General features: G+C 37.3%; 1 protein-coding gene across 1 annotated transcript; it reads left to right on the top strand.

The window, feature by feature from the left end:
* Window positions 1-51: 51 nt before the first annotated feature.
* On the top strand, window positions 52-25,505 carry tet2 (tet methylcytosine dioxygenase 2). Its single transcript, XM_058770423.1, has 10 exons — window positions 52-1,100; window positions 14,138-16,978; window positions 17,228-17,318; window positions 18,571-18,664; window positions 18,868-19,076; window positions 19,370-19,520; window positions 20,272-20,361; window positions 20,582-20,719; window positions 20,920-21,274; window positions 21,434-25,505. The coding sequence occupies exons 2-10, from the start codon at window positions 14,182-14,184 to the stop codon at window positions 22,828-22,830; spliced, it is 5,322 nt and encodes a 1,773-aa protein (XP_058626406.1). The 5' UTR covers window positions 52-1,100; window positions 14,138-14,181; the 3' UTR covers window positions 22,831-25,505.
* Window positions 25,506-25,774: the final 269 nt, after the last annotated feature.

Genomic DNA, 25,774 nt, shown 5'->3' with positions numbered 1-25,774 from the left:
ACCTGTTAAAATCCAGAAAGACAAAAAAGGGATGTTTAAAAGCTCTAAACGGAGAGTGGAGGAGGAGATGGGTTAGTGCTAGCTTTCACATGTACATGACTGCACACAAGGGCCATAGTGTTAAATGAGAAGCTTTGAACTTTCTGTCTTCTGTACAGAAAATCTGTAACTGCATTCAGATATTAGGACAAATATCAAATTTCTTTCTAACCAAAGTGTCTCACGGTAGTGGATTAAACAGTATAAATTTGGTATCCTGTTTATCAGACAAGAATTTGTTCAAGCTCCAGAGTTTTTTTTAAGGTCTAAGTGTGCGGCCCCCAAACCGCTGTGTGCCAAAATAAGACCAAGCAAGTGTAAACAAGGGTAAGGCTTCATAGAAGCTGAGGCAGTGCTTCACCATCTAATCTGTGAGGAACTAAGGACAGAGAGATTTTAGAGTTAATAAGACCAAACAGCGTGAGTCAGAAATGCTGGTTTTATGTCTTGTAATAATTGTCTCTCTTTTCCTGTTTGCATACTGTGAGTCATTGAAACTGACTGTGAGTGGAGGGGTTTTCCCTCTCTCTCTGTGTGCGGACGGTGAAGCCATGGACTGTGCAATCCAGTCCGGTGCTTCAGGGCAGCCAGTAAAGTGTGCACTATTGTGTACGGCTGAAAAAAGAAAAAAAAAGAAAGAGCAAAAAAGAAAAAGGAGGGGGAAGAAAAGAAACTCAGTCCCCTTTGTGTGGAGAGGACCCAGCAGGAAAGCGATTTTGCAATTACTTCAGCTTGCCGGTGAAGCAAGCTTGGTTCCTCTGATCTGCACACACTTGCACACTGGACTGTCTCACTCTGCTCACTGCTTATAGAAGCACATACAAGAGTGAGCCTGTGTTTACGGGCTGCGTCTGGACGCGCTTCGAGATCCAAAAGCAATGCAAGGCTTCTACCCTTGATGATGAAAGCAGACGTCAGACTAGCCCATGAATATTGATGCGGAGGTAGTCTGTTTCATAGACGGAACAGAAGGAAGCAAGATGGCTGCCCTTTAGGATTTGTTTAAGAGGAGACCTAGACGGTTTGTTGGAATTCTACAAAGTGGAAGGACTTAAAACAAGGTGAGAAAGTTTTCCTGTTCTTGCCCTTTTTCCTTTGGCCTCCAGGGTCTCTTTAATGGCTTCAAGCTCTTTTTTAGCAATGTACTGTCCTTTTTAAAACCGTGAGCTGACATAAGAATGAAAGGATATTAGATAAAGCTTCACCAACATGGCTGACATTTTCTCTCTCTCTTTCTCCCTCCCCTCTCTCTGTCCCTTTTTGTTGGCTTGTACAGACAGAATGTATTTCAAGCATTTAAATCTCATTTGTCTTCATCAGTCATTTTTATCTAAGATGTTGTGCAGTGGACAGCTTTAGGAATGCGCCTGCTTTGAAAAATGGTGATCTTTGTGAGGCTGTTGGCCAATTCTTCTTCAGGCACTATTTCCCAATACATCTCCTGTGCTGAGAGAAAGACTAAACAGTCACACTGCTAACAAAATTATCTTATCTCTTCAGTGTCCACCGACCTAGCTAGACATCTGTATGTTCAAGAAAGAGGCATTTTAGGGTCTGAAAAAAACAATCATATTTATTCAAATAAATCTATGTATTATTTTTCATGTAAATGTGACAAGGAATATTATTTTCTTTAAATATGACAAAGTTGTTTTTGGTACATGTGCTTTGATTGAATGTAGGTGTTTGTCTAGGAATAGTGAAGCTCCTTGCTTTCATTGCATTCATCGGTGAATGACAAGCAGACACAAAGGCTAGCACAGTCCTGAGGATTAAAAAAAAAAAAAACAGAAGAGCGTAGTGGTGGAAACCCACAAGGTCAGAAGCTTTAAAAGAACTGAAACCCAACGCCATAGCACCATTAGCTGAGGGCCACCAGAGAGTGGAATTTTTGCCTTGTCTGACGTTAATAGGATTTCCATTGTTTATTTGTACACAACATCTTAACTGTGCTTATGACTACATTTGATGCTCACAGTGAATATTTTCATTAGAAGCAAAAAATGTTTAAATTAGAGAACATCAGTTCTCTATACAAGTTCTCTGTATAACATTTAATCATATAGAGAACAATTTAGTGCCCATGCTGAATTTTATTTATATTCCATTAAGCTATTATTTACAGCTCACAGTCCATGGTGTGTTGTAGTGGCCTGGAATATATTTGCATATGTCTGACATTAGCTATAGGCTGTTGAAATTAAGACTGAGCAAAGAAAATGTCAAATGCTTTAATAAATTTACCATTTTATTGAGAAAGTCCATATTCAGCTGGAAATAACCAAGTCTGAATGTTCCAGATGTATTTTTGAATTCATTGTTGCTTCTGACAGGTAACAGTCAAATGTATTAACTCAAGTAAACTGTTACAAAAGGCTACAGCAGCAACTCTTTTATCTGCACTAATGAATTGCAAATGTTACCTTTGCTTAACTGATTTTAACAGCCCTATTAGGATTTGCATCATAATTGGCTACTGGAATAATACAGATAAAAGTCCTGTCCCCTTTTTTTGTGTATTTAGCTTGTGTATTCCAACATTCTGTTTAGATGTGAAGTGTGGAAGTTAGCCCATGCCTGCAAGGGGATCCTTTATGGAGTGTTGTCAATAAACGTGATAGAGAGGTGGTGCAAATGCTAATGAAACCACAGTGAAGGAATCTGGATACTGTATAAGCTTCCACTCCAATTTTATGTTTAGAAGAGATAATTGTAGTAGTGGTGATACAGCAATACATCAGTCACTAAAATTTTTTTGCTTTAATATAATTGCAACGGTTGCGTGTTCATGGTATGGTTTTAACTGGTGAGAATATACAACATTAGCTGGAACTTATCTGGACTGGAAGTACAGGCAGACCCTTTTCTCTGATAAGAGTGTTTGGTGCAAAACAATAATGTACTTCTGTTCAATGACATGGTAGATTTCTTTGCATGATAAGAAGGCTCTTTGTGTGCTGTAAACTCAAATTATTATTTAGGGGGAAAAAAATGCTAAAATGATTTATTTGGTTGAATGTATGAGTGAAAAGCAGACATTAGATTTTTTTTTTTTTTTGATTATCTTTTTCCCCACCATTTTTGTCACTTTCAATTTTGTTTTGCTTGTGATTTGTGCTCATCATATTTTTGCTAGGGGTCGGTGTTTAAAAATCACAATTTAGGACAGTTTCTCTAAAAAGACAAACTTTTGCCTCTATTTGCAATGAAAATATGGGATTTTTATATTATTTAATTACAATATTTGGTCACACTTTATATTAGATGGCCTTAACTACTATGTACTTACATTAAAAAATAAGTACAATGTATTGAGGTGGGATACGGGTAAGGTTAGGAACAGGTTTGGTGGTTTGGGTAGGTTTAAGGGTGGGTTAAGGTGTAAGGGACGGGTCAACAGCGTAATTATGAATGTAATTACAAAAATTAATTACAGATGTAATTACATATAGGTATTTTTAAAAACATGTATGTACACAATAAGTGCATTGTACCAAATGATTAATTTAAATGTAAGTACATAGTAGTTAAGGCCACCTAATATAAAGTGGGACCCAATATTTTTTATTTGTAGGGCTCTTTAATACTGTATATCAGTAATCATAACCCTTGGCCAAAAACATTTTCCAGCCTGCATACTAATTTCTTGTCTTAGTTAACAGCTTATAGCTTGCACTGCACTTGATTCAGTGATATTTTAAGCATTTTTGGTGTAAATTGTCACAGTAGCTCTGATTGCTGGGATTTATATGACACCATATTTGTCTCATCCTTCAATACAGTCATTGGATGTTTGCATTTTTGAAGAGAATTTTGGGGTGTTAGAATATGTATTGTTGACAAGGTTTAATTCTCAGGCATGAATTGAAGAGTACACTCCACGTGCGTAAGCGCACATGGTCGCTCTGTTTACAAACACTACCTCACAACCCAGTCACAGGGATAGATGGAGAAGTGTACTTACACCGGCCAAGAAGGTCACTGGAAAGCACGGTCATTGACTACGCCAATTTAGACCCTTTCCAGAACATTTGTATTCAAAAGACTTTAGCTAAGTTAAACTCATGGCACGTGGCTTGCATAGTTTCTGCCACCTTCAGTTCTCTGAAAACTAAAAATGTTTTGTGGTTAGAGGACTTGGCTGAATATATTTGTAAAGCTCAGTGAATCACTAAAAGAGAGTTTTCATTACTTATGAAATAAAGTACTGATTGGTTCTGTACTTCTGAGAAAAGCACATGTTAGGTGAACGAAGTGATGATGTATGTGGTTTTCAGTAGGTTTTCTCTCCAGTTCCAGCTGTGTGGATTCAGAGAAAATCTGCTTGGTTAGCAGAGGCGTAGAATGGTGGTTCATAAAAGAAATGCTTGATGGGTTTCCCCTCAGAATCAAAGATTTACAAAAAATAAGTATGTCACGCTAATATGAGAATCATATGCCACATGCTAATTTCGAAAACCGGTGATGTCAGTTTGGGGTTATAGGGGGATTTTGCTTATATAAGAATTGCTCAGAAGCAAGTCTACCAAGAAGAGGTCTGTGGCATGTGTCTGTGAAATCTTTTGTGTGTGTATGTGGGGGTGCACACATTCAATACCAGCAGACACACTAATCACAACCAGGCTGCTCACAAGCCCAACAACCTCAGTGCAACAAGGCCACAGAGTCAAGAAATCTAAAAGGATCCTTCTCATAAAATACTTCATAAGAATATTTTCAATAAGCTGATAACTGAAAAGGAGAGAAAGGGGTGTAAGATTCACATGTATATTCACTGGTTGGCAAGCTAAAAGTCACCTTGTTGACAGCAGATTTACCACAGAGACAGCTGGACCTCAATGTCATTCAAGACTGTAAACTACCCATAAGCCTTGGATGACATTTCAAGAGGTTAAGGACGAGCAGGGGTCAATCTGAAATTTGTGTATATAATGCTATATCAGCAGTCTCTGACTTCCAAATAAATTGGAAGATATTACAAGCCAACATGAAATGTAAAATACACGCTCTGTCAGGAGATTAAAAGTGTTGGGTGAAACTTTGTCCAGGAAAATTGCATAATGATAATTGTATGTATGCATGTATTTATTTATTTTTAGAGCTGTATATAATACTGTTGTGGATTTACAAGGAATAATGCCTTGCAACTCCCAGGCCTTAAACAATCCAAAGGTGACAATGGCAATAAAAAAAACAAAAAACGTAAATTTCTAAGGTAAGGTAAGATGAGGAACGAACGCTGGGATGAATCAAGATACATATGACAAAAAATGCAATTATTAATTTATTAATTTGTGATTAAATATTCAGTTGAATTCTTGTTAAGAATAAGCGGAACAGGATTCATTAGCAATATTCTTAACATTAACTTGGTACAGTATTGCTATTATTCTATTATGTAGACACATTTGAAGCCCTATTTGAGACTGCAAAAAATCCTCTTGTGAGTTTTGTCATTTTTGGTATCAGTATATCAGAGCTTTGTAACCTTAAAGGACATGAGAGATAATAAGGTGACAGAACAGTTCATAGATATTGAACTAAATAATTTGCTTTGTTAACAATTTTAATGAACAATATATAAACATTTTAGAATTAATGCAGAACAGGTAACCAGTGTAAAGAAGATAAGGTTAAAATGTTGTTTTAAATATAAAACCGTTTTGAATCATGAATAGAAGGAATGTTTCATAACTTAGTGATATATCTAGGAGGAGTGCTGTTCCAGAGACACTGGAATGCTACTTTGAAATGACAAATTCAACATGACTCTCACGTTCTTAACTGTAGAGCAGTAAAACCATCTAGACACAAACTATAGTCAAGCAACTATTAGAAATGTTTGATCCAATGATTAGTATTTCAGTTTTAATAGAATTTAGCCAAATAATTTTTTTAAGATCCAGTCTTTGATGTCCTTAATGCAGTCCACCCACTTAGAAGACTGCTATTTCCTCTGGAGTAGAACTGTTATCCCCATTATAACAAAAAGCTAAAGCCACAAAATGTTTGTCAGGTAACCTAAAAAATCTGATTTATGTGGTAACATACATACCCTGACTACTTAAGGATACACATATAAATATTTTAATGGTTTAGAGTAGTACATCTTAAAGCTAAAAATTGCACATTAATACATTTCCAGTGCACATTTAGTAACAATAGCACCTAAATGGTGTAAGTGCATGGAGAGCAAGCAAAGGCCTGAGACTGAGTATTTTGGAAACCACCTGTGTTACTTCTGACACCTTGTTATTTACACAAACAAAGTGATTGACCTGAGAGGTAAAATCTTACACCTCAAACAATAATGGACTACTAATCCTCAACACAGATTGGCCACATCACTCTTTGTCTCCTCTCTACTGAATGTTGCATACTGCCGTGTATCAATGGGATTGATTTCCCCCAAGTTATGGGCAATAATACAACTTAATAAACTCAATAAAGGGATCACTGTTAGAAATACTATGGGGTAACAGCATACACCCTTATAAGTGCAATGCTTCACTGGTGTCTAATAGGACACTTTGCTCCAACTCTGCATGCTAGAATCCATCAATATAATAAAATAATAGAATTAATGGAATTGAATGTCCACCAACATGCAGTTCCTTATTAACAGCCACTGTGGTGAATAGATAACTGTGATTCTCAGTGATTATTTGCTAAGAGTCTGCTAAGACATGCTGACCTTGCTCAGACCTTGCTTAAGATCAGTTAAGGGTATCGTGGAATTCATTAAGCATGATATTTAGTATAAGTCGAATAAGATGAAGTAGTTACCAAAGTGAAGTCATTTCATTCTTCACGCCATGAAAAGAACAGGTGAAACAATAAGCTTCATCTGTGGTGATGGTTGCAGCAACCTTGTTACTCAGGCTGTAGAAAAGATGAAACCCATCTGCATCTAGCTCAAATTCTCCCATCCAGAGGTTACACTTATGTTAAGGTTTAGTGTACACTGAATGGATGCTATATTTTAATTTACGCTTGAGCGAATGTTCCAACTATTTTGTTTTACTGTAGACTTTTTCAAAATGAAATTCATTGTGGATCGCAATGAGCATCAATAAATCCGTGCTTCACCAAAATGTGTAGGGGAAACTGTGTCAGGACTTATAGTTCATTTTATTAACAATATTTAATCAGTGAGTGCAGACACATATGGCAAGTTCAAAAACCGTATCTATAACATTAAGAAGTTTTTTTTATTCTTGAGCTTGACTTTGTTTAGCCTTGTTTTGTAACTCTGAGCCTATTTTCTTTACAGCAATTGAAAGCCCCTGTCCAGATATGAGAGTTTCATTCAAAGTGAAGAGATGGCTATTGGTTCTCAGCTTTCATGTCATGGTAGTAAATAAAACTCTGTCACATACCCATAAAAGAGAGCTGATCCCACCAGAATCAATGTGGTCAGCACATGTTTTCACTCTTTTGCATTTTTTCTATCTCTGTCCCTCTCTATCTGTGTCAGTCATTCATGCTCAGTTAATGTTTAGAGCAGATGGCCATGCAGCACCAATATAATGATCACCATGGCTACCACGCTCTCTGAAAGAAATTTGCTTTGCCCTGAGCACAGTTCATCAAATTAGTCAGATATATTGACTGGTGCAGACAAAAAGAAACAGGGAGGGGGTAGTAGTAGATGGAGACAGAAAGAAGTTGAGAGGAATGCATATTGGAAGTTGATTTTGGGAAAGGGAGGTTGTTGTATGACAATGTGCGTAATTACACATTAATTACACTGTAGTAATCTATGGTTGTATTTACTGTGTTTACTGACAGTGTTTGACTGTGAAGCAAGGTTCAGCCAGGTCAGCAGGTTCAGTCTGCTGTGTTATAATGTTAGCTATACAACCTATGCTGAATTAATTATCATCCACTCTTCTCAATCGCCACCACAGGTAAGGAAACAGGCAGTGTAGGTAGATGTAAATGAATAATTACAGATAACCAACTAAGTACTACAGCTTGATTATTTTGTTATAAGCCCCTAGCTGGTCAGGGATCTTAAATGCACCATCGATACTAATATATACACAATATTTAAAAAAACCTCTAACATTGAAGATAAACCTCTCTCATGCTATTTGTTACTTTAAGAATGAAGATTAATTTTTCTCATGTTATTTGTATATTAACTTTTTTTTTTTTTTTACATTTTTGCTATGCCACACCATAGGACACAGTCCAATTCTTATGTCAACTACCCACACACACACACACACACACACACACACAGATAGATAAATAGATAGATAGATAGATAGATAGATAGATAGATAGATAGATAGATAGATAGATAGATAGATAGATAGATAGATGTAAGTCATTATAACATATTTTTCAGTCTAAATTCAAGTCATGTCAACTTGATTATTTACAACATTTCAGCTAGATTTTCTTTTTTATTGGGCTTAATTTTTTAAATAGCTAACACAACATAATCATTGGTTGTATCAATGCAGGTCATGCAAAGGCCGTTTAGAGTGAATGTGAGCACAAAGACTTGATTGCAAACAGCAGAGCCACATCTGCCTTCTATTAGTAACAAAGGACAATGGCAGGTCCGACACAGACCTGACTCTTCAGAGGGGACCTAGCTGTGGGTGAAATTACAAACAGAAGTGTATATCTGCTCAGCTTTTGAAGTAATCTACCTCTATTCAAATCCTCTCCCACAAAGAGGATTTGAAATGTCATTGGGGATGAACAAAGCGTGCAGACAAGGAAAAATGAAGCAACTTTAAAAGCATACAACAACTTCTACTATTTTGTCTTCTTATCTATTCTGTTGTTTTAAAAAGACTAAAATCTGAATGTGATATATACAATCAAAATATCAAAAAACAAAACTCACAGTGCTCTTCCAAACAGACTCTGAGGCATGTCACATACCTTCCCCCGTACACAAGCTGACTCTCTATAAATACCCGTTCATTTCAAAGGGGTTCTTTCCTCTTTGTTTCCATTCTTATGCTTATGTCTTCTTGCTTCTTATTGAAAATGACAAAATGTCACGGATGTTGTTGGCACCATTAAAGCTCAGGCTGTGGAGTTCAGAGCCCAAGCTAGAAAAGTTTGTTAGAAATGTTTCCTGAGTCATAGTGCTGATGTGTTGAACGGAGTGAGAGTGCAGTTTTTTTCTTGACACGCACACACACATTCCAATGGCAGCGTAACACTTGAAAAGGAAAGATACACTGGTCCTGATTATGTTAAGTGGCTTGTGGTTTCTTTTGTTACAATGTAAGAAGTGATAAGTTAACTTAACTTAAAAAAATTGAGGAAACCTGTTGCCTTAAAATTTGTAAGTAATTGATAATAAAAAAAAATGAGTTAAGTGAATTGTCAAGTTCACTTAACTTTTTTTTTTTTTTTTTATTATTTACTTAATAATTTTAAGGCAACAGGTTTCCTCAATTTTTTTAAGTTAAGTCAACTTATCACTTTTTACAGTGTACTCTTTATAGCAACTTGGAAAATGTGTTTTCAAGTCAAAGTTGGTAAGTTCAAGTAAATAAATGCCAACAAAAGTTGACTGTGAAAGCTGACATTCTTGCTGAGCTTGTTTCCTTGTCTGTAATTCAGGGGAAAATAAGGTACGGTTAACGCTCAAAGGAGAAGTGTGAGAAGGACACTTTTACAACCATGCATGCGTGACATTTAAAGCACACTTGCACACGAGCTGTATGATCAAATTACAGTGGGAGGAACCAAGGGATGAAGTTTCACTCAAAAACATAACTGCAGTCAAACACCTATCAGCAGTATGTTTACTAAAGCTCAGAAGAACAACATTCTACATGACTTTATCTATGTCAGTACCGGAGTAGCAAAGCAAGTTATGTTTTAAAACCTAAAAAAAGGAAAGAAAAGAAAAGAAAAGAAAAAGGTTTGTTCTTAGGCTTTTCATCTATTAATTGTTTTTAACTTTGTAACTTCAAAAGAATTACCTCATTCCTGTCTGTTTCCTTTGAAGAAGAACAGAACTGTGCAGGAGAAACTGGCTTTTAATGTTTGTTCTTGATATATATATATATATATATAAACACTCCACACATTATTCAAACAAATATGGGTTTTGATTTACACAGGTGAGCAATATGACACATTTTGCATATTTGGAATGCCTAAGACCAAAAGAAAATTTAAAAAAAACAAAAAAAGCTATTCATTTATTTATTTGATTGTCTGTTTCATACTGAGAACTAATGTAAAAGTAAATGTAAAAAGGTAAAATAAGCACCTTATCAAGTTTTTCGTCATGACATAGAAACAATGACATTATGTGGACCGTATCATATAATAATGATTCACTTGTTTGTCCATAGTACCATTGTTTAAGTGTGAACCATGAAAGACACGGAACATGTCACTTCCCACTGACCTACTGTATATTTAGACAGCAACCCTGAGGCTAAGGAACTGTTAAATCACTTAACAATAAATACCATTGCCGTAGTAGCTGTGTGCTTTGGTGTATTGGTTTAGAATGCATTTAATAATTTTAAATATACACAGAGAGAGAGAATGAGAATTTGAAAAGAAGGAAACTCAAAAAACAGGACAGACAACAAACTGAATTCAAAGCCACTCCCAGTTGTCAAGAGACAAGATAAAGACGATGTTTAAGATAAAGGAATGTTTAAATAGTTTGTTTTTATGTTATGTGAGACTGTAAGACTCACCAAGACACTAAGGCACAGGATTGTCCACAGAAGTTCTTACAAAACATATTTAAATAAATCCTATTTAAAATAAAAAAGGCATTAATCTTACTGTTTTAATTACATGTATGGACACAGCTAATGAAAACCCATTGTCTGAAAGATATATATAGACAGCTTTCAGCTGAGATCTCGTGCTTTGTCATTCCTGCTCAGAGAGTGTTTTTTTTTTTTTTTTTTGTGTGTGTGCTGTTTTCAGTGTGGGTTTATCCTACTGTGTCAAGCTGTTTGGCTTTCTCAGCTTTTGGGAAACCCTGAAATGGCTCTGGAATGGATCCATATTCAAGTTTCATGTAGCACACATGCAGGCTCCAAACCAATCACAATCTCCCCTTTCCAGAAATGATAATAGATGCAATTTTATAATGTGATCAAACTTTTATTAGGATTATTGGATTGTATCCTGTCATTTATATCACAGGCCAAGTTACAGAAAAGTTTTATTATTATTATTATTATTAACAATTTTATAAACAACATCAGAAATACCAAAGACCTCAATTGTGATTTACTGACTACCCTATATACGGTGGAGATGAAAATTAGAGAACGTAATTTTGAAGTTACTGCTTAGTCCTGTTTGACGTTAGGATTTTTGTTGAAGTGCCTTGGTTATTTTGTTAAACACTATTCTACTAGCATGATATAGCCACAACTACAATTCCTTCCAATTCTGAATGATGAAAATTACATTATTTCTGAAAAATCAAGTGATCATAAATTGATTTAAATAAATTTAAGCTTCACTGTACATCAACTTAGACACAGTTATGGACACATAATACATATATTTTTTTATTTATGAGACTGATAATAGCATATTCCAATGTATGATTTTCCATGCTAGTTCTATAAAAGTTTAAATACAAACATTTTATAAAAAATAAAAAAAAAACAGTCTAATCTATGTGACTATAAGGGTGGGTCACAATGAGGAACAACCTGAATTCTGGAAATGTTGGGACATTTTTTTAAATTTGAATAAAATGAAAACTAAAAGACTTCACATGAAAATCACATGAGCCAATATTTTATTCACAATAGAACATAGATAACATAAATGTTTAATTTACTTTGTGTTCAATGCACAAAATGAGCTCATTTCAAATTTGATGCCTGCTATGGTCTCCTCTTCTTTTCAAAACAGTTTGAAGACGTCTGGGCATCGAGGTTATGAGTTTCTGGAGTTTTGGTGTTGGAATTTGTTCCCATTCTTGCTGATATAGGTTTCCAGCTGCTGAAGAGTTCGTGGTCATCTTTGACGTATTTTTCGTTTAATGATGCGCCAAATGTTCTCTATAGGTGAAAGATCTGGACTGCTGGCAGGCCAATTCAGCACCCGGACTCTTCTACTACGAAGCCATGCTGTTGTAATAGCTGCAGAATGTGGTTTTGCATTGTCCTTCTGAAATACACAAGGCCTTCCCTGAAATAGACGTTGTCTGGAGGGGAGCTTGTGTTGCTCTAAAACCTTTATATACCTTTCAGCATTCATAGTGCCTTCCAAAACATGCAAGCTGCCCATACCGTATGCACTTATGCACCCCCATACCATCAGAGATGCTGGCTTTTGAACTGAACGCTGATGACACGCTGGAAGGTCTCCCTCCTCTTTAGCCCGGAGGACATGGCGTCCGTGATTTCCAACAAGACTGTCAAATTTGGACTCATCTGACCATAGAACACTTTTCCACTTTGAAACAGTCCATTTTAAATGAGCCTTGGCCCACAGGACAGTTTACCGACAGTGGTTTCTGGAAGTATTCCTGGGCCCATTTAGTAATGTCAATGACAGAATCATGCCAATGAGTGATGCAGTGTCGTCTGAGGGCCTGAAGACCATGGGCATCCAACAAAGATCTTCGGCCTTGTCCCTTACGCACAGAGATTTCTCCAGTTTTTCTAAATCTTTTGATGATGTTATGCCCTGTAGATGATCAGATTTGCAAAGTCTTTGCAATTTGACATTGAGGAACATTGTTTTTATAGTATTCCACAATCTTTTTACGCACTCTTTCACGGATTGGAGAGCCTCTGTCAATCTTTACTTCTGAGAGACTCTGCCTCTCTAAGACATCCCTTTTATAGCTAATCATGTTACAGACCTGATGTAAATTAACTTAATTAGTTGCTAATGTTCTCCCAGTTGAATCTTTTCAAAATTTCTTGCTTTTTCAGCCCTCTGTTGCCTCCGTGCCAACCTGTAGCAGGCATCAAATTTGAAATGAGCTCATTTAGTGGATAAAAGTGTAAAATATCTCAGTTTAAACATTTGTTATGTTATCTATGTTCTATTGTGAATAAAATAGTGGCTCATGTGATTTGAAAGTCTTTTAGTTTTCATTTTATTCAAATTTAGAAAACGTCCCAACATTTCTGGAATTCGGGTTGTAGTTTGCCATTGACCTTTCTTACAAAAATAATAAAACATATAACAAAATGTATATTATTATTCATTTATTTTACCCTTATCGCTCCACATGCCAATGGTGCCAGGTTTCAAACCCCTGCTTAAAAAGATCACACTGCTATTTAAAAAGACTCTTAATTTAAAGGTCCAGTAGATCAGTAGTTAAGCTGTTTTTAACCGTCCTTTTCTCCTACCATTCTGGACTCATAACAACGGAAGACATTCCATGAAGAATCTGTTACATATTAAATATCCTACATGCCTGTTCTTTCTGTATGGCTCTGTAGATTTGGTTGCAAGCAATAAATCTACAATTCTCTATTTTCTAAGTTATTTTGTCATTTCTAGTTTAATTATTCATAGAATGTATAGTAAATCTTAGCTTTAATCCAAAGCCACTTAATGATGAATGCAGTATTAAGAACATAACATAACTAAAAAATGGACATAGGTACAGAGCATTGGCTAGCAAGATGGTTGGTACCATTCTGTCTTGTTAAAATATCTCCTGACAGTTAGGGCAGTGTTTATGTCTGTGCAATCCAGGACTTTTTTTTTAATATATCTTAACAAAATGAAAAAAGAAGCCATTGGTATCTGCATTACACAACACTTAGTCTGTTAACTTTGACTGTACAGGAAAATGCAAAGAATGCAAAGTATGTCTTTTTTTTTTTTAGCTACTTTAAATTATGATTTAAATAAATTGTGATTATGCCTGCTTTGAAACAGGGGCTAATATTTCACAGAAGAGTCTGACTTGAGGAGGGAAACAACATTTGGAATTTTGTTATATCTTTTCTAAGGACCTCTTTAGGCAATTTCTGTTTTGATTATCTTACATATTTTGACAGTCCAGATCACTAGCCAGCACCCCACACTACCCCAGAACATTATGCTAACAAAAATTATGTGTTTTTACTATTGGTAATTCTCCATGTTTTCCATGTAGGACGCAGAGAGGGCAGCCTTGTGAATGGACCCTGAGCAGACCAGATGGAAACAGAAAAGACCAGCCATGAGACGGAAAAAAGTCTGATACTTTCACAAATCAGTGCCACTCAGCAGACAGACCCTCTTCTCACCAAGCACCAGAATGGAGATCCGTCTCAGCAGTTCAATGGGGACACTAATTGGAGCCATTTCAAGCCCAACACAGTAGTTTACCCAATGAAAAGTCAACAGGAGAATTGTTCTGGGCCTGATAATATGCAGGGGATATTGGATCAAAGCATGCATGAGATGAATGGACAGATGAAACATGCTCTTAGTGAACAGACATTTTTAGATTTTCACCAGCCTAAAAAACTCTGCACTGATTCAGAGGTGAATGGAAATGAGGATCTGAGGCTTTGGGATAATAGAGATGCAGGAATGGAGAACCATTTAGAGGGATTCCCTAAGCACAATAAGCCAGGTGATTTTGAGATAAAACATAGTAAAAGAAACTGTAACTTTCCCAATGGGGATTTATTCTTACTGTCAAGGAACAAGCCAGTTCCAATGCCCAATGGTGCTACAACAAGCCCACCCTCAGTAAAGGGTACAACTGGTGACCTCTTAGAGAAAACTTTATCTCAGTATTACCCAGAGCATGTGTCCATCGCACCTCAAACCAATTCATCTCAAGTAGATCAGGTCACCAGCAACCTGCCGGAGCAGGAAACTCCTTCACCTTCATTAACCTCAGGTTTTCCTATTTCACCCCAAGCATCTGCCTCCGAGCCACTTGCCAAGGCACCCCCAGAAGTACAAGGCAGCAATGGTTACAATCCAGAATTCACAGTGAATGGATACTCTAGTTTTGTAGCCGAGCAAAAGAAGCCTACTTATCCTCTCTCTGACCTGCCAGATATGGGAACACAATTGCTGAGTCAGGAAGCTTCGGAGTCCAATGTGCCATCACAGACAGGCATCAATGGTTGCTCACAGATTCAAGAAGATAGAGAAGGCCTTCCGAACGACTCTGATTGTTTAAGCAAGTCCAACCAAGATTTTAGTCGTGAATCTTATATATTGCCCCCAGTGATGGCAGGAGCACCATCACAAAACACTCAGACAGGTCAACAGAACCTACAGATTAAGGTGCTACAGAAACAACCAACCGATGAAAGCCTCCTCGACAATAGAGACTTTTCCTTGCCACAGCAACAGATTCTTGAGTCACATATAGTAGACAGCAGGTTGACCTCCCAGGCCTGTACATCAGGTTCTCACAATCAACACAGCGAGCAGAAAAATAAGCCTAAACCAGATCAGGAAAAGACAACATCAGAGAATACAGATCACTCATCCCAGATTAAATGGATAGATTTAAACTCAGCTTCAGCACCACAGCCGTCTACTGACCACCCCCAGATGTGGGATTTTTTCCTTCCACAGACCCACCTGCAGCAGCATACAGTCACACAGAGCCAAAGTCGTTGTATAAATTCCATGTCCTCAAACAACTTTCGGTCTCAAAATTTCAGTAATCCTAGTTGTCCCTCATATGAAAATAAGGCACATGATAGTTACAAAAACTCCCTACCTCCTACAAAGTTCCCCCACAATTCTGTCCCTGAATGTCAACAGAACAATTCTGGTATGCACGATCATAGTAACATGCAATTTAACAAACGCACATCTCAGCAATTGTGCAAAAATGATCAAGACCAGATACAATCCCAGAGCTTCCTTTCTCAACCACCACCTGCTGAGCCTCATCAGCAAGACAACAGCACATTTCCCCATCAGCTCCCTCAGGATAGACAGAATATGCAAGCAGCTCCACAATCACAAGATGTTTCCCACAGCCAGGTAGATGCACCACTCTTGAAAAGGCTTAAAACAGAGGTCTGCCTTCATTCAGAATCCCAGAAGTTATCTCTAGGTACAGAAACACCAGCACAACCACTGTCTAGTCCAACTACAAGAGAAAACTCTACATTTCCAGACTTGTTTAATTCAAATGTACAATTCTTGACTAAAGAAGCCGAAGCTCTAACAGAAAGAAAACTCCAGCAGAACATGCAGTACTCTCAGAACACCAGTAAACAATATCCAAACTACCAGCAACCTCTCCAACACAGGGTACATAATCATTTGGAATTTCCTCAATCTCCGATTTCTCAATCACAACTGTCACAAGTTTCTAATAGTCTTCAGATACCTGCTCAAACATTTACCAAAGCTGAATTCCAAGAACTCTTCGGCCAAATCCAGAGAGAGTTTCTCCCAAACCAAGGTGCTCAAGGAGATTTGCAGAGGCACGCAGCCTTGCGAATGCACCTTCTGCAGAGGCAGGAGAGGCAAGGCCCCAACAACATCAGGCCAAGTATGCCGGCCATAAAAAGTGAAAACTGCTCAGGTTTAGAAACCTCAGCTCAACTTCCACCCATAGAAGTAAAACAGCAAGATCAAGACAAAACCAAAGTCATGCCAGTAGTAGTAAAGCAAGAGCATCCTTCTTCGTCCTGTGAACAAAGCCAGCAGAGGAGTATTCTAGCTACCATGGAGCAGCAGTTAAAACAGTATCAGCTCTCACCTGTGTTTGAAAGAAAGTCTTTGGTCAGCAAGTCACCCAATAAGGTGAAGGTAGAGATGGCTGGGGCTGTGACTGTGCTCTCAACCAGTGCTGAGGGGAATGTCAAGGAACAGTGCAAACTACAAAACTTCACCCCACCTAAAAAGATTGAACCTGGGTTACAAACCTTTCTGGAGTCACCCATGAAGATGTTTGATACACAAATGAAAAACTTGCTAGATACACCTTTGAAGACACAGTATGATATTTCATCATGCCATTGTGTTGGTAAGAGGTTTTACACAGCTACTTTTAGTCCAGTTTTTACACATTTTGTGTTCTTTATACATTCGAACTGCACACCTGTTAAGATCTCTTAAGAGAACATCTTCAGTAATACTTAATGTTAATAGTTTAATGCTGTATCTTAGTGATATTTTGTTGTTATTAATGACATTAAATCACATATTAGTTAAACTTGTTTATGAACATCTACTAAAAATACACAATACCTTTCCCTTATTCTTTAATCCACAGATCAAATCAGTGAAAGGGATGAAGGCCCATATTATACTCACTTGGGATCAGCACCAACTGTTGCAGGCATCCGCAAAATTATGGAGGAAAGGTATGATATTATGAACTCTAATGATATTATGAAATAATATACTAGGGTGACCATACGTCCTCTTTTTCCCGGACATGTCCTCTTTTTGGACCTACAAAAACGCATCCGGCCGGGATTTCTTAATCGCCCCCAAAATGTCCGGGATTCCGCTGTTTTCTTAATCCCGCTCCCGCTGAATTTCTGACCATTGCCGCCTGCTCCCGCAACATGTGTTTAGCACCCGCAATTTTCGTGTCCACTCCTTTAAACATTCTAATATTGTATATAATTTTGGCGCATCAGTGAGCCGCTGTCTGTATGCGGTGTATTTAAATATTTTTCAATGAGCGTTAGCGCTGTTTACTTTCACTTTCAATTTCGCGATCATAAGCACTCTGTGTAAAGGGAGCACATCTTACAAGATCAGATATCTGTCAATGAGCTCAGGATCTGTTGAGCAGCAGCATGGTCTCAAGCATGGTCTTGTCAGTCATCTCTCCTTATTCTCGACCTGTGATCAGTCAAATCTGACTCCTGCAGCTCTTGTTAGATGTCCGCGTTTTTCCACAGAATTGGGCTACTTCTAAACTGTTGCCATGGGTTGATATTATTTTCCACAAGTGGATTAAAGGTTTGAAATATTGCATAAATTACATTTGACTGAAATGCTTGTATTGAAACATGTTGCATTCTACCTATGATAAAACTTTCATGGACTTTTACATGAACTGTTCTCTTTTGGTGGAATTATCTGCCCAACTCAATTCAAGCAGCTGAGTGCTTAATATTTTCAAGAAAGGACTGAAAACACATCTCTTTCATCTTCATTTGACCCTCTAACTCTACTCTCTATTATAATGCTAATTCTAATTTTATCTGCTTTTTTTAATTAAAAGATTGACCCTCTAACATTTGCACTCTCTATTCTATTTCTATTCTAACTACTTGTTTTATTTATAAAGAAAAAAGAGCCTCTAACACTAGCATTCTCTATTCTTTCTACTTATTTTCTTTTTATTTATTATAAACAATGACCTTCTAACTCTAGCATTATCTATTCTTTTTCTGTTCTATTGACTTGTTTTATTTTTATTTATTATAAAACAAAATAAGCAAACAAACAAACAAAAACCTTGCTACATACACTGTTAGGCAAAGCCCCGCCCATGTCCCCACCCATGAACCCCGCCCCCTACTGTCCTCTTTGTGGAAAACTAAAATATGGTCACCCTAAATATACCACATATTATATTACTACCTTTCTCTTTGACAGATCTGGACTGACTGGAAGTGCCATTAGGATTGAAAAAGTTGTGTACACAGGAAAGGAAGGGAAGAGTGGGCAGGGCTGCCCCATTGCTAAATGGGTAAAGACCATTTATTTTCATCCTGTGTGTTCTTTGTGTGTGTACATGTATTGCCCCTCTTTGTCTGTTACATATTAAAGCATGCTTGTTGGTTTTCTTATCAACAGCGCTCCCTATGGAAAACACAATTACTTAACAGATATCTCAAACTGATTCCTGTATATTTTCTAAATATATGTGTACATGTGCACTATGTTGTGTAGGTAATACGGAGGGCAAATGTAGATGAGAAACTCCTGGTCTTGGTACGAGAGCGGGCTGGCCACTCATGTGAGACATCCTGTATAGTAGTGGTCATCCTAATTTGGGAAGGCATACCAATCAATCTGGCTGACCGTCTCTACTCAGAACTCAGTGACACTCTAACAAAACATGGTGCCCTAACCAACCGCAGATGTGCTCTAAATGAGGAGTAAGGACAAATGTTTATTACTGCTTTCTCACAAATACAGTGAACACTCAGTAAACAAAACTCATTATTATCAATTCACAATTAATCCAAATTGATAACCTTAGGTCTTTGTATTGCTACATATGTATCTAACCACTTTCTGCTGAACATAATAGTAATGTATAGTTATGCTGCTGATTATGGTATATTTAATAGCTTCAACAAAATATTAAATCCTAGACATTCTCTAAGGTATATTTACAATATGTTAATCTTCAAATGTCACATTCTGTAATTTCCGTTATTGTCTTTAGGAGAACATGTGCATGTCAGGGTTTTGAACCTGACGCCTGTGGAGCTTCTTTCTCCTTTGGTTGCTCATGGAGTATGTACTATAATGGCTGCAAATTTGCTAGGAGTAAAATCCCTCGAAAGTTCAAACTACTTGGGGATGATCCCAAGGAGGTGAGATGCTCACACACAAACACACAACTGAATTATACATGAATTAAAGGTGGGGTAAGCGATTTGTGGTAGCCAATGTTGATATTTGAAATCACCAAAACAAACACGCCCCTACCCCAAAAGGGTCTTGCCCCTATTTTGATAGCTCCGCCACACATACGCATTACACATCCCAGGCAACGATTAGTTCTCTGAAACAAAGCAAAACCAATGTTACTCACCTGTCTAGAAGTAACAAAGCAACCTCGGCATCCGATCACAGGCCTTCCTGCTCCTTCAGTTATCTCCAGTGCTGAAAAGCTGATCCAATATTTACACGGATCCTACTTCTTGCCTTATCGTAACGAACACTGTGTCTACCCCAGATTCGAGTGGCATGGCGCCACAAAATACTATAGAACTCATTATAATCACTAATAATGCTGTCTACATTGGATCCCGACAGTAAACTGCTGCCGCTTTCATTTCAAATGATTTTCAACGGTCGCTTTGTTGCGTCCAGTGTAGACACGGTGTAAGCCTTCTTTTTCCGCAGATGTTTTCCTCTTTTGATTTTTATCCGCCATCTCTATCTTTCTGTCGTCACTCGGCTCGGCTAATGTACGTCATGTGCACTGAGCTCTCTACCCCGCATCATAAGTAGACACGCCCCTTACTGCTGGTTGGCTTCAAGTTTGTTTTGGTATTCGGCCCGACTCGTTTTCTAAAGCATTTAACAGGAGATAACAGGAGTATTTTTATTCCCCTATAGGAAGAGAAACTTGAACAAAATCTCCAGAGTCTTGCAACTTTAATTGCCCCAACGTATAAAAAAATGGCGCCTGATGCATACGCCAATCAGGTATATATATCTCTGCTTCAGGTCTTATACCACTATCAAGAATATGTAAGATTTTACGTTTCCTTAGAAAGTGGAATAATAAGTTGCAGTGATGTTGTAATATTTGAAAGTCATAGCAAAAGTGTATGTACTGTGGAGCATCTAAAAAAAGTCTACTAAAATTTTTGAACTAAATTTTAAGTTTCAATTTTACATTTCTATATCTACCTATATTTTACAGGTAGATCATGAACACAGAGCTCCCGATTGCCGACTGGGTCTAAAAGAAGGACGGCCATTTTCTGGAGTTACAGCCTGTCTAGACTTCTGTGCCCATGCCCACAGAGACCTTCACAACATGCAGGGGGGCAGTACTGTGGTAAGAATTAAATGCTTATGATAGAGGGCCATAATAAGACTAATAAAAAGCATTCACTAAAACAATCAGCTTTTTACGAACCAATACAAATCATCTACAAATTGCTGTACACCTTGCAGGTGAAAAACTAAAGGTGGCTAAAACAAAGTAGTGTATACAATATTAAAAATTCCAAACCTCCCTCTCTACCCCTGTTGTAGGTCTGCACACTAACACGGGAGGACAATCGTGAGATTGGAAAAATTCCTGATGATGAGCAGCTACATGTGCTTCCCTTATACAAGGCCTCATCCACTGATGAATTTGGCAGTGCTGACGCTCAGCTGGAGAAGACCAAGACTGGTGCTATTCAGGTGCTCAGTGCCTTTCGTAGACAGGTGCGTATGCTACCAGAGCCTGCCAAGTCTTGCCGGCAGAAGAAGCTGGATGCCAAGAGAGCTGCAGCTAACAAACCAAACAACCCCAACACACCTAACTCCAAAATGGACAACACCCAGCAAGCAAAGCAGAAACAGGCCGCTTCTGAGAACCCAGGCCAGAACACAACTGTAACAGGTACAGAAGCAAAGCTTCAAAAACCATTATTCAGTTATATATATTTTATTTGGGGAAGATAAATTGAATTATATAACCAAGTAATGGAGCAGATTCCAAGTGTTTATCAATATTACAACTGAAAGTTTATATTTTGGTCTTTATTATTATTTCTTCCAGGCCCAGGTAATGTGAGAACATATCTGGACTCTGGGCATCTCCCACATGCTCATGCTGCCCATCAGCCTCAGCCTCAGCAGCAGCAGCAGCAGCAAGCACAACCTAATCCTAATCCCTCTTACACTGTCCCACCATTCCCTAGATTCTCAAATGCATCAGGAACCTTCTTAAACAGCTCTAAATCAGTAACCCCACATCCTCAAACCCCATCTTCTGCCAGTCCTTATCCCTCTCCTTTACATGCACCCAACTCTTACATTAATGTGTCTAATGCACCCACCCCATATCCCAGGTCTCTTACACCCAACCCTCTCTACACTGGTTACCAATGTAATGGAGGACTCCCCATGGACAACTACCACCCTTACTACTCTTCCAATCTAAAGCATCCAGATATGTATCATCCCCAAAGAAATTCACTATACTCTGAGCAGCAGTACAGTGCACCTCAACATTACGGGTTAAACTACCCACCACACTATGGAGAGCCTAGCTTGCCAGCCAATGGTTATGGCACCTGTAACATGAAACCTGGCATGCACTCCATGGGACGTTACCCAGGTTATGGTCCTAATATGCCACCTGATGCTTTCTCCAGGCCTCCCTCAGCCCTACCCAGACATTTGGACTATGCAGCTATCAGCAAAAGCAGCCAGTTTGAAGCTTACCCCAAACCTCATATGTCACAGAATCCTCAGATGTTTCCCCCAAATCTAAATACCTTAAGTATGCAAAATAATAAAGATTTAGAGATAAACATGCATGGAGCAAATGGTATCTCTCAGGTTTTTCCTCCTTTGGGTACTGAATGCTTCAACCCAATCCAACCTCCAGGTTTGAGGCTTTCCAGTGAAAATGCCCTTAACCCCATAGTCAAACAGGAACCCCCTACCCAGACTTCAGAACAAAAAGAAAAGGAGGATGTGTGGTCTGACAGTGAGCACAACTTCCTTGACCCTGAAATTGGAGGAGTGGCAGTGGCACCTAGTCATGGATCAATCATTATTGAGTGTGCTAAGCGGGAGCTCCATGCAACTACACCACTCAAGAAGCCTGACCGCAACCATCCCACCCGTATCTCTTTAGTGTTTTACCAGCACAAGAACTTGAATGAGGCAAAACATGGACTGGCTCTGTGGGAAGCCAAGATGGCAGAGAAGGCCCGAGAGAAAGAGGAGGATGCTGAGAAGCATGGTACTGAAAGTACATCCAGCAAGAGCAGTGGAAAGAAGGTGAAAAGAGAACATTCAGAACCTTCTGAACCTTCAGAGCCTCCATATAAGCAGTTCCTTCTCATGCTTAATGAGCTGTCAACATCCTGCACTACCAATACATACGTAAGCACATCTCCCTATGCCTTCACCAAGGTGACTGGGCCTTACAATCAATTCCTGTGAAAACCTCCATAGGTCCAGAGTAAGAGTGGCATCAGGCAAATTAAATGGTGCTACAATACTGTTGCAGATCTCTGTGCCACTGGCCAAATAACCCATAATGCTTGCTCAGTTTGTGTGAAGTTATTAAGAGTAGATAGATTCAGTATCCTACTATATGGAAAGGTAATTCATCAGTGGGATTTTTCATGCTCTTAAGAAGTCAAGCTTTACTGTTTAATCAATTGGAAATATTTATTTATTATTTAATTACTCTATGATAACACACTGTTCTTCATCCATGGTGCTTAGAGTCCAACAAATCTGGACATATTACTGGAAAAAAAAAAACTCATGTTTGGTGACTTTTTGTGGCTAATCACTTTTCTATGGTGCTAGGGAGTGTTTTGAATGTGTTTTCAAATGCCTTTCTTTAACAACACACAACAAAACACCTTGTATAATGTTTTGAAGTAACACAGTTACTTTGATTGAGCAATTAAGAAAATAATTTTCTTAATTAGTGTTTTAGAGGCACTTTTTAATAATAGTGAGGGTATTACTTTATGCCCTCCAATTTGTAAGACAATTCATTATACTGCAGCCATTTTAGTTTCACAATGTGGAAAACAATAATGATGAACTCCATGGTGGATAGTCAAACATCATATATCAGCCTTTTAAAGAATTTCTCTGGTGCTTATACAATTTCAGAAATCCTTTATACTTACTGTATAGTGAGCCATTGAGGGTCAATTTTGTAAGAGTAATGTTCTGATTCACTAAAACTGTGACATTTCAGAACACTGAATACTGATACTTGGAGTCAAGAAAGACAATGGTCAATATTAGGTCATTAAAGCATGTATCAAGGAAAACATAACAGGGTTACTTTTGCATCAATGTCACTGTTTCAAAGGCAGCTGGCTTGGCTTGCTGTGGCGGTTATTACATAATGCAACTTTAGCTGTATAAAACAAGTTGAGATTTGTACAGTAAATTATTACTATTATTATTATTTTTTCGAATGTATGCTTAGATAATAGTTTAGTAAAGATGAGTACTATTACTTTGGGTTTGAACTGATCTTATTTCAAATGGTGCTACTTGACCTGCTATACATATAATGTGAGAATTTCTAAGGGCGTTGAGAAGGCTTATGAATGACGTAGAAAAACCTACTTATCATATACCTCAGAACTAGTTTGGCAATAGAATTATAATACCAAGGTGTTTCTGTTATTTTATTTCCAAACACTTTGTAGCAAATATAACACAGACCTTAAGGCCATCATTGATGCTAAGTTCATTTCTTACTTTCTTCACACTTGATCTATTAGAAAGTATTACTTGAACTTCAAGTTTCAATGGAATTGCAAAATCAGGGATCTCAGCTCATTTCTGTGCATAAACATCACTTGTGTTCATGTTGTCTTCTCTAAATCAGGTTTGAGCCTTTGCATTTTAAATCGATCTAAATTTCTTGTATATACTACACACATATCTAACTTTGTTATAAAACTAAAAGAATCTGAATTTGTGTACTGTTGAAGCAAAATTCAGATAAACTTTTCAAGAAGTAATTTGAACATTTTAACATGCACTGATTTAATTAAAGGGAAAGTGTCACAACCTATATAAAGCAATGCATTTGCTCTTTACTGAAAGGTAAGACCAATCAGTTAAACTATTGAGTGCACATTAGTTGCATATGTACAGTTTGAGGCTAAATGTATTTACAACCACTAAACATGGTAATGCCTCTTACACAACCCTGTCCACTGAATCAAATTAGAAAAGTGATGAATAATTGGTAATGAATTATATACAACTCATTCGATTTTTCATTCGAAATTAAAGCACTTCATTTGTTTTTTCAGAAATAATACAAAAAAATGTATGTAAATTCAAAAAAGGTAGATTTTTGTAAATTAAATAGATTATGCTACATTGTATATACCACATGCTTGCATTGCAGAAGTCTAAGTCCATGTTATGTACAAAGTTTAATTTAACATGTTAAAAGTACCATCACTCCACACATATAATAATCATAGATTTTGCCCCTAAAATCTTTGTCTTGTTGGTATTCAGGTCACTTACATTTTCTTTTCTTTTTTTTTTTGAATACAACAGCAAAGTTTACAATTTAGTTTTTTATTAGAAATCAATTTGATGTACTGACTAGTTATGAAAGAAGCTTCCAATTTTGTAGTTTTAATTAGTTGTTAAATTTCCGTGTACAGAACCCAGCTTGAGTAGCAGGTTGTGTATGAAGCAAAAGAAAGTGGTGGTTAAAATTTTGTGAGTGACAAGGATAGCCATACTTGAAGATGCTTCGGAGAGTTTCTGAGTGGAGTCAACTTTACTTGAATGACTTTCTGACTTCAACTAACGAACTGGGGTGCACAACTTTTACATTAAGCTAGCTGTTTATGTATACCTGTTGGTATTTTGCCATTAGACACTAAAGGTTTAAATGTGCTATTTTCTGCCTTTTTGTATTGCTTCCCCTTTTCCCTTCAAATTTGTAATGCTTAAAACATTGAATTAAGAATGGCTTTGAATACTGTAAGTATTGTAATGTACTGAAGAACTGAATGCAGTTTATTTGAAAGCTGTTTGTTATGATTTGTTATCATTCCTAATATTGCTGAAATGTGGGTTTTTTTTAATAAAAATTATATTTATTTCAAGAATTTACTGTAAATTGTGCAACTTCATATTTATAATTTTGACTCCTTTAATGATTAAATAAACCAAACATATAATATGGTTTTATTTATAATTTGCAAATGGTACAAATTATAAATAATTGACCCTTGGAAGCGTTGATGTTTTATTTCTTTACAACACTTTGATTTTATAATTATTTTTTGCATTTCATTATTTTAGATTACTAACAAAGGTTGTGAATTATTATTTTTTTTTTTTTACAATTACTGATAAGATTTAAATTATAATACAT

This window comes from Onychostoma macrolepis, chromosome 01, assembly GCF_012432095.1.
Source record: "Onychostoma macrolepis isolate SWU-2019 chromosome 01, ASM1243209v1, whole genome shotgun sequence".
In the NCBI taxonomy this organism is placed as follows: domain Eukaryota; kingdom Metazoa; phylum Chordata; class Actinopteri; order Cypriniformes; family Cyprinidae; genus Onychostoma; species Onychostoma macrolepis.
Note: the sequence above shows the minus strand (reverse complement) of the source record. Positions and strands in the feature narration are given on the sequence as shown.